Source organism: Nerophis ophidion, linkage group LG21 (assembly GCF_033978795.1).
Source record: "Nerophis ophidion isolate RoL-2023_Sa linkage group LG21, RoL_Noph_v1.0, whole genome shotgun sequence".
In the NCBI taxonomy this organism is placed as follows: Eukaryota; Metazoa; Chordata; class Actinopteri; order Syngnathiformes; family Syngnathidae; genus Nerophis; species Nerophis ophidion.
Genome location: NC_084631.1, coordinates 9,370,310 through 9,380,376, shown reverse-complemented (window position 1 = coordinate 9,380,376; position 10,067 = coordinate 9,370,310). Strand labels below are relative to the sequence as shown.

Genomic DNA, 10,067 nt, shown 5'->3' with positions numbered 1-10,067 from the left:
ATGTTTTTATGTTAACATTTTATAGTTTTAATTTAATTTATGTTTTTAAGTTTATAACCTTTTATATTTTTTACTCATAATTCGTTAAAAAATAAACAATGGGTACGAGTATGGGAAGATTTTAAGGGGGGGGCGGGGCAGTCGCTTCCTGTTTTCCCTGCTTGTCCTCTCCTCTGATTGGTCCAACCTGTTAGCTAGCGCCGAAGAGCGTAGGGCAGGCAGTACGTTGGCGCCAAGTGCTGCTCTGTGGGGGAGGGGCGGGACCTCCGAGGGCTTTCTGGGCAGTGCTGGTTTGGGCGGAGCCTGTCAAGACGTCGACAACATTGTCAGCAAAACATGACAAAAACCTCGCGATAAACAATCCTCGCACACGTCCAACACCTTAGCCAAATGCTAACAGGTGTTTTACCTGTCCAGGTGTGACAGGGTCAGGGGGGAGTGGCTTATTGGGCGCAGCTGGCCGGTTCACTAGCGGCTGGATGTTAGCAAAGAAGATGAGAACGTGAGAGGAGCGTCAAGGCACATGCTAGCAAGCACATCAATCCAGCTAATGCTAACATGCACATGCGATAAAGACGAAGGACATGCTAATGCTAACATGCACACTGAATGCGTATTAAACATGCTAAAGCAAACATGACCGCGCATGGATCAGCTAATGCTAACATGCACATACAATAAAGACGAACAACATTCTAATGCTAACATGCTGAAACTAACATGAACCTGCTTGGATCTGGCTAAAAAGGTAACATGTACATACGATAAGGACGAATAACATGCTAAAGCTAACGTGCATGCGTAATGTGCATGAAACATGCTAAAGCTAACATTGGCGACCATCGGTCTGGGCATACTTGTCAACCTTGAGACCTCCGATTTCGGGAGGTGGGGGGTGCGCGGTTAAGAGTCAAGTATTTCATATATATATATATATATATATACACATATATATATATATATATATATATATATATATATATATACAGTATATATATATATTCTTGACTTTCAGTGAAGTCTAGCTATATCTATATATTTATTTTATTAAATATATATATATATATATATGTCTTAATTAGATTATCCAGAGAATAGTGCTTGATACCGTGGTAGAGCGCAATATGTATGTCTGGGAAAAATCACAAGAGTACTTCATCTCTACAGAACTGTTTCATGAGGGGTTCCCCCTATATATATAAAATAAATACTTTAATTTCAGTGTTGATTTATTTACACATATACACACACATAACACTAATCTACTCATTGTTGAGTTAAGGGTTGAATTGTCCATATTCCCTGTCACTATTTTTCGAACCATAGCTGACACAGCTAGACTCTCTGGCGGTGGTGTCAGAGAGAAGAAGTTTAGCAAAACTCCTAGCCATTATGGACAACACCTCCCACCTACTACACTCGGACCTTGCGGAGAGAATGAGCACGTTCAGTGGAAGGCTCAGAATCCCAAAATGTAACACGGAACGACACAGGAGGTCCTTCATACTGACAGCCGTCAGACAGTATAATGCATATGTTCCTTGACTGCACTTAAATGTAGAATATATATACCGGCATATATATATATATATATATATTATATTATTATCATTGTTTATTTTGAGCGAACGGTGGTGCCGGATTTCCCCAAGGGATCAATAAAGTACATTCTATTCTACATTCTATTCTATGTACAGTAGATGGCAGTATTTTCCTGTTTAAGAGTGTCACAACATTGCTGTTTACGGCAGACAAACTGCTTTACGATAGACGAAAACGTGACTGCTATTGTTGTGTATTTTTACCGGGCTGGGAGGACGGTAATGAAACTGCCTAACAATAAACCCACATAATCAATCAATCAATCAATCTTTACTTATATAGCCCTAAATCACTAGTGTCTCAAAGGGCTGTACAAACCACAACACAAACCACTACGACATCCTCGGTAGGCCCACATAAGGGCAAGGAAAACTCACACCCAGTGGGACGTCGGTGACAATGATGACCCAGTGGATTATATATATATATATATATATATATATATTAGGGATGTGGGAAAAAAATCGATTTGAATACGAATCGCGATTCTCACTTTGTGCGATTCAGATTCGATTCTCTTTTTTTTTTTTTAATTACTTAAACATTTTTTTTTTCTATCAAGCCAACAAGAAACCAAGAACTCGCCCTCGATCATTCTACAGTTATAACGTCATTGGGCAGGCTCGCTGTTTGTATTGTGGGAAGGCGGACATGTTAACAGGCTGTCGACACTTCACTCAGGTCCGCTGGAGCTGGAGGGGGCGTGGCCTCCAGCTCTGCCTGAATTTCGGGAGAAAACTTGTCCAGGGAGGTTTTCGGGAGTCTCCCGGAAAATCCGGGAAGATTGGCAAGTATGGGTCTGGGTAATGCTAACATGCACATACAATAAAGATGAAGAACATGCCAATGCTAACATGCTTGCAAAATGTGTATGAAAAATGTTAGCGCTAACAAGAGTGTGAAGAGAAGATATCGATTTGGCTAATGCTAACATGCGATAAAGACGAAGAACATGCTGAAGCTAACATGCACGGGGAATGTGTATTAAACATGCTAAAACTAACATGACCGCACGTGGGTCCGGCTAATGCTAACATGGACATACAATAAGGATAAATAGCATGCTGAGGCTGACATGCATGCAGAATGTGTATGAAACATGCTAAAGCTAACATGAGCGATCACAGATCTAGCTAATGCTAAAATGTAAATACGATAAGTATGAAGAGCATGCTAATGCTAACATGCATGCGGGATGTGTATGAAACATGCTAAAGCTAACATGGGTGTGCATGGGTCTGGCTAATGCAAAAATGTAAATACGATAAGTATGAAAAGCATGCTAATGCTAACATGCATGCAGAACGTGCATGAAACATACTAAAAAGCTAACGTGCATGCGATGAAAATCTTCCAAGCACAGTTTCTACTTACTACAGAATCTTTGGGGACAAAATCCGCAAACATAAAATCACTCTCTGGGAAGTGTTTTTATCCGCTGATTTTGAAGTCATGTACTTTTTAAAATGACTTTCTAGAACCTTCTACTTCACAGGTGTCAAACTCAAATGATCTGACAGTTTTTTTTATCCTAAAAAAAACTATGGGACCGTTTTTCCATTTACAGTAACACACTGTAAAATCTACTGGCAGCTCAGTGGCAATAATTTCACCACAAAATTTTCGGCGTTTTTTACAGCATATTACTTGTAAAGAAAAAAGCAGTGCTGCTGTTTTTAAGATTAAAAAATGGCAGACCAGTAACCAGAATTTTACCGTAAAATGTATGTTTTTTTAAAAATGTATAGAGAAAACTGCTTTGTTACGGCAAAATTCTGGCATCTGAGCTTGCAGTTTTTACAGTTAAAAAAACAGTGGTGCCATTTTGCCATTTACAGTAATGCACCGTAAAATCTACAGTTGTTTTTATACGGTAAAAACTGGTAGCGTAGTCGCAAACATTTTACGGTAAATTTACGATGGTTTTTACAGCATATTACTGTAAATGGATAAGTAGCACTGCTGTTTTTTAAGGTTGAACCAATGGCAGCCCAGGTACAAGAATTTTACTGTAAAATGTTCCTGTTTTTTTAAACTGTAAATAAAAAACAATTTTTTTAACAGTAACATTCTGGCAAATGAGCTGCCATTTTCTATTGTAAAAAAAAAAAAAGTTGCAATAAGTTTATGTTAAAATTTACTGTGTTTTTCTTTTCAGCATCCATCCATTTTCTACCACTTATTCCCTTTGGGATCGCGGGGGGCGATATTACTGTAAATTGAAAAACAGTGCCGCTGTTTAAGGTAATTTTTTTTTACTGTCAATAGAAAACTGTTTAAAAAAAATCTGTCAACTGAGCTGCCAGTTTTTTACTGTAAAAAAATGTGGTGCTATTTTGCCATTTACTGTAATACACTGTAAAATCCAAAACTGGCAGGTCAGTTTGCAAACTTTTACCGTAAAGAAAGTTTTTTATGTACACACAAAAAAAATTAAAAACATTTCTACAGCAAAGTTCTGGCAAATGAGCCAACGTAAAAAAACAGCAGTACTGTTTTTCCGTTTACAATAATATGCTGTAAAAACCACCATAAATTTTACTGTAAAATTATTGCGACTAAGATGCCGGATTTTACTGTAAAAAAACAGTGGTGTCGTTTTGTCATTTAGAGTAAAAGACCGTAAAATCTTAAGTTGTTTTTACACGGTAAAAAACTGGTAGCTTAATCGCAATACCTTTATGGTAAAATTTACGGTGTTTTTTTCGCATGGTACAGTAAATGGAAAAACAGTGACCCAAGATAAAAAAAATAGCAGCTCAGTTCCCAAAATTTTATTGTAAAATTTACGTTTTTTGTTTTTTTTACCGTAATCAGAAAACTGCTTTAAAAAAAAAAAAAAAAAATCTGGAAACTATGCTGCCAGTTTTTTTTACTGTAAAAATAGTGGTGTAGTTTTGCAATTTACATTGTAAAATATACAGTTGTTTTTACGGCAAAAACATGGCAGCTCAGTTGCAATAATTTCAACGTAAAATACTATGTGGCTTTTACAGCATATTACTGTAAATGGGAAAAGGGTAACACTGTTTTATTACGGTTAAAAACTGGCAGCTCAGTTGCCAGAATTTTACAGTATACAGTTTTGTATTTACAGTTTTTTTAAACTGTAAATACAAAACTCCTTTTTTCCGGTAAAAAAAAAAAGTGTCATTTTTCTATTCACAGTAAAATCTACAGTTGTTTTTACGGTAAAAAAACTGGCAGGTCAGTTGGCAAAATGTAATGTAGATGAGCAGTTTTTTATGTACAGTAAAAAAAAAACAAATAACTTACATTTTACAGCAATGTTCTGGCAAATGAGCTACCGTAAAAAACAGCGGAACTTTTTTTCCGTTTATAGTAATATGCTGTAAAAAACACTGTACATTTCCCGGTAAAATTATTGCGACTAAGTTGCCAGTTTTTACTGTAAAAAAAGTGGTGCCATTTTTCTACTTACAATAATAGAACAAAAAATCTGCAGTTGTTTTTACACGATACAGAACTGGTAGCTTAGTCGCATTACTTTTACGGTGGAATGTAAAGTGTTTTTCAGCTTATTACTGTAAATGAAAAAAGTGACGCTGTTTTTTTAAAAAGGTAAAAAAAATAGTAGCTCAATTACCCAAATTTTACTGTGAAATTTAAGTTTTTTTTCCAGTAAAATGAAAAGTGCTTTTTAAAAAAAAAAAAAATTCTGGCAACTAAGGTGCCAGTTTTTTACTGTAAAAAAATAGTGGTGCCATTTTGCCATTTACAGTAATACACCGTAAAAGCTACAGTTTTTACCGTAAAAAACTGGCAGCTCAGTTGCAATAATTTTAATGTAAAATTCTATGTGATTTTTAAAGCATATTACTGTAAATGGGAAAAGAGTAACAAGGTTTCATTACGGTGAAAAAAACTGGCAGCTCAGTTGCCAGAATTTTACTATAAAAATGATGTTTTTTTTTAACTGTAAATACAAAACTGCTTTTTTACGGTAAAAAAAACTAATACTTGAATTCACAATAATATACCGTAAAATCTAGTTGTTTTTAACGGTAAAAAACTGACAGCTCTGTTGTAACATAAAGAAGCAGTTTTCTATTACAGTACAAAACAAAACAAAAAAAAAAACGTAAATGTTTACAGCAAAGTTCTGGCAAATGAGCTCCCTTAAAAAAAAAACGGCGTGGCATTTTTCCGTTAATAGTAATATGCTGTAGAAAACACACTAAATTATACGGTAAATTATTGCGATTGAGCTGCCAATTTACTGTAAAACTTACAGATTTGTTTGCATAGTACATCCAGTACAAAAAAATATAATAAAATATTATTAGTTACTGTCAATGCGGTCCTCTGAGGCCAACCACAACTTCGATGTGGGACTCAATAAAAAAGTTTGACACACCTTTTCTACTCGGTAGAAGGTCCAACTTTCTATATTTTATCTTCTAGTAATGTCTACTTTCTACCCGTTTACCTGCGGGGCGGTTAATACAGGGGTCGAGGGGAGTGGCTTAGTGGGAGGAGCAGGTCTGTCATAAACCTGATAGGACAGAAAAAAGGAAGCAGGAAGTAGAGCGACAGCCGGCACTTCCTCCTTAGCTTCTCTTTCACAATAAAAGCCTGGAATCTCCACGAGGACCGGTGAAGGCGAGGCAAGTACCTGGATGAGGGGCGGAACCTCGGAGATGTCCGTCAGCGTGTTGCCATGGCATCTCAGCGGACGCACCTGCTCGACGTCAACGTTGTTCTGTCGCTCTGTCGCTGGCGTCCTGGACAGGAAGTCACAGGAGTGACGATATGCACAAACACGCACGCACACTGTGGCGTACCGGTTGTGTTGTGTGGATTTAGAAAACAGCTTGTGGACTCGCAAGCGCGACCAAAGTCCACGGGTGCGGGCGAAGCGTAGCGCAAGGAGGAGAAGGACCGTGGGCAGGATGAAGAGGAAGAGGACCAGCAGGGCGACTCGGACTGGATCGGACTCTACACACACGCAGTTTGAATAGGACTGCAGCCGCTGGTCGGCGTGCACGTGTGTGTACCTGCGACGGCGTGCGCGGGTCCGCTGTCCACGCTGCCCCCGTTCCCGGCGTGGGCACAATCGGGCGGCGCCCAGCCCTCCTGGCAGTGGCAGTTGTTGTTGCTGTTGCACACCTGAAATCACACGGGAGGCTGAACGGACTGTCAGCGTGAGAACGGGCGGCGCCGACTCACGCCGTGCCCGTTGCACTTCCGGCGGCACTCGTCCACGCCAAAGACGGACGCGTCCCGACACTTGTGGTCCAGACAGGCCTGCAGACAGAAGAACGAGTGTTTCGGTTGACGTGTTTGCGCGCTCACGGCCGCGGGTCACACCTATGGCGTCACATTAGTGGCAAAAATCCAAGCGCATAAACTCTGTTATCGTGCGCTGATTCTTCACTTCGTGTGCGCGCGCGTGATGCCTTTGTGCACCCGCGTGACTTTTTGCGTGCGGTGCCTATGCGCGTGCGCGCCGTCTTCGTTTTGCAACTTTGGGGGCGGTATGCTTAGACGGCCCCTCCTTTCTGATTGGTTAGGCGAAAAATGCTCAGGGGCCAATCAGAAGTATAGCAGGGCGGGTCATCGGTCATAAAAAAATGTAGGGACATAATGGGTCCCATTTTTCTAGTCTTTGGTATGACTCGGCCAGGGTTTTGAACTCACGACCTACCGATCTCAGGGCGGACAGTCTAACCACAAGGCCACTGATGTGTATATACTGTATGTATATATCTATATCTATATGTATATATGTATATATCTATATGTATATATCTATATAGATAGATATAGATATATACATATACATATATACAAATATACATAAGAATGTGAGATGGATGGACGGACATCTAAAACCAGCATTACAATATTTGTAGACTGATCAGTCTACAAAATATATATATATATGTATATGTATATATATCAGTCTACAAAATATATATATATATGTATATGTATATATATCAGTCTACAAAATCTACAAATGATTACCCTACAGTATTAGATACAAATTAATTATGAGGTTATCTTTAGTCAAATAAATAAAACATAAGTTTTTATTTTAAGTTATTGTATTAGTTTACCATTCTTTTTCAAATTTACAATTCTTAATCAGCAAGAAAAAAAATGAAATATTGCAATGCTAGTTTTAGATGTCCATCCATTCATCCATCTCACATTCTTATTATATATATATATATATATAATAATAATTTGTAGATTTTGTAGACTGATATATATACATACATACATACATACATATATATATATATATATATGTATATATATATATCAGTCTACAAAATCTACAAATTATTATCCTACAGTATTGGATACAAATTAATTGTGAGGTTATCTTTAGTCAATGAAATAAAACATAAGTTTTATTTTAAGTTATTGCATTAGTTTACCATTCTTTTTCAAATTTACAATTCTTAATCAGCAGATTAAAATAATTAAATATTGCAATGCTGGTTTTAGATGTCCATCCATCCATCTCACATTCTTATTTTATATATATATATATATATATACACACACACGCACGCACGCACGCACGCACACACGCACGCACACACGCACACACACACACACACACACACACACACACACACACACACACACACACACACACCAGTGGCCTTGTGGTTAGACTGTCCGCCCTGAGATCGGTAGGTCGTGAGTTCAAAACCCTGGCCGAGTCATACCAAAGACCAGAAAAATGGGACCCATTATGACCGATGACCCGCCCTGCTATACTTCTGATTGGCCCCTGAGCATTTTTCGCCTGACCAATCAGAAAGGAGGGGCCGTCTAAGCATACCGCCCCCAAAGTGCCAAAACGAACACAGGCGTGATAACAGTTTTTATGCGCTTGGAATTTTGGCACTAATGTGACGCCATACATACCTTCCCGCGGCCACAGGCGGAGCCTTCCGCCACGAAGGCAGGGTCGGACACGTCGTCTCCCAGGTGGAAGAAGGTGCCGCGACACACCAGGTCGCTGTGGTTGAAGCGCACGGTGGTGGTGAGGATCTCGGCGTTGGTGCCCAGCAGGGGGCGCTCACTCCCGCCCTGACACTGGATCCTGCCGCAGTGCACGTCACTGCGGGAAATGACATCAGCCAAGGCTACGGCGCTTTAACGGCGTGGCGAGGGTACTCACGCTGACCCGCAGGGGGCGTGGGAGCCGTTGGCCAGCTGTCCGCAGTTTCCAAACTTGCTTCCTTGTTTGTTGACCGACGAGAAACAAACGGCAGGTGCGCTGCTGGCGTCTTGCCGGGTGAGAGCGCTTCAGACGTTATCCACAGTACTAACTCATCTGGACTAGCTGGCGAGCTCGGTGTCACCTACCGGGTCCCCACAGCGTCTGGCACTGCGCGCGCATGCTCGCACACACGCCGCCGTAACAGAAGGATTCGTCGTCCTCGCAGGTCTCGCCGTTCTGCAGGAAGACATTGGGGGGGCAATGGGGGGAGGAGCCTGTGCAGAACTCGGGCAAGTCGCACTCTCCGATTGGCTCCCGGCACACGGAACCCGCCGCCCGCAGCTGGTGAGGCAAAGAAGCTGAAGTCAAGAGGTGGCGTGTGGGTATGGCGAGACGTGAAAAGGCGCCAACCTGGCAGTTGTGGCAGCAGACGCCGTCGGAAGAGCACTGAGCTCCGGGAAGCAGCAGACAGGTGGACGCGTTACAACAGGGGTCCTGGCACTCCTGACCAATCAGAGCGCAGCAGCAGTGAATACACGCTAGCTCCGCCCCCGCAGTCCCTCCGGTGAGTACCTGCATCAGGCCGCAGTCGCACTCCTCGCCACGCTCCACGTACAGGTTCCCACAGCGGGGTCCGCCCACCAGGCGATCTGGCTGCGGCACGTTGAACAAGCACATGCCGCCCCCGTGCAGCAGGCTGACGGACAGGTCGGACGCACTGCAGCTGCTGAACTGCTGCCCGGGCATGAACCTGGGGGTGGCGGAGAGGTCAAAGTTCATCACACGTCAAAGCCGCACGTTCTACCTGCAGGGTCTAACCCGGTCGAGGGCTCCATGATGCAGCCCCCCAGCCGGGCGTCGTTGCGGCAGGAGCAGTGGCGTTCGGCCGTGTCGTGACTCATGCCAAGGTTGTGGCCCAGCTCGTGGGCCACCGTGGAGGCCACGCCCAGAACGCTGACCAGGTGATCCTGTATAATGTCACATTAGTGTCAAAAATCCAAGCGCATAAAAACTGTTATCGCACGCTGATTCTCTACTTTGTGCGCAGGCGCGCAACACCCTCTTGCGCGCGCGCCGTCTCGGTCTGTGCGCTCTATTTGTACTCCTGGCATCTCTCTTCGCGCTGTCATGTTTGTTTTGGCACTTTGGGGGCGGGTATGCTTAGACGGCCCCTTCTTTCTGATTGGCTCTGAGCATCTTACCTTAGGCAGCTGACCCCGCCCAGTACATAGATGTCAAGGAACATGTACTATTTAAA

General features: G+C 42.0%; 1 protein-coding gene across 6 annotated transcripts in view; it reads right to left on the bottom strand.

Annotated features, from left to right (window-relative positions):
• Positions 1-10,067, bottom strand: part of adam15 (ADAM metallopeptidase domain 15) — a 34,306-nt gene that overhangs the window by 1,271 nt on the left and 22,968 nt on the right. For 3 of the 6 annotated variants that reach the window (XM_061881817.1, XM_061881816.1, XM_061881821.1), the window contains exons 11-23: positions 9,629-9,777; positions 9,383-9,560; positions 9,221-9,313; positions 8,956-9,151; positions 8,768-8,876; positions 8,512-8,707; positions 6,793-6,870; positions 6,621-6,732; positions 6,408-6,561; positions 6,239-6,347; positions 6,053-6,118; positions 410-475; positions 188-303 (exon numbers count right to left, since the gene is read on the bottom strand). In XM_061881817.1, the coding sequence (XP_061737801.1) occupies positions 188-303; positions 410-475; positions 6,053-6,118; positions 6,239-6,347; positions 6,408-6,561; positions 6,621-6,732; positions 6,793-6,870; positions 8,512-8,707; positions 8,768-8,876; positions 8,956-9,151; positions 9,221-9,313; positions 9,383-9,560; positions 9,629-9,777 (1,622 nt within the window). The remainder of the gene's footprint in view (positions 1-187; positions 304-409; positions 476-6,052; positions 6,119-6,238; positions 6,348-6,407; positions 6,562-6,620; positions 6,733-6,792; positions 6,871-8,511; positions 8,708-8,767; positions 8,877-8,955; positions 9,152-9,220; positions 9,314-9,382; positions 9,561-9,628; positions 9,778-10,067) is intronic. The other 3 variants (XM_061881819.1, XM_061881818.1, XM_061881820.1) reach the window with 3 other exon arrangements.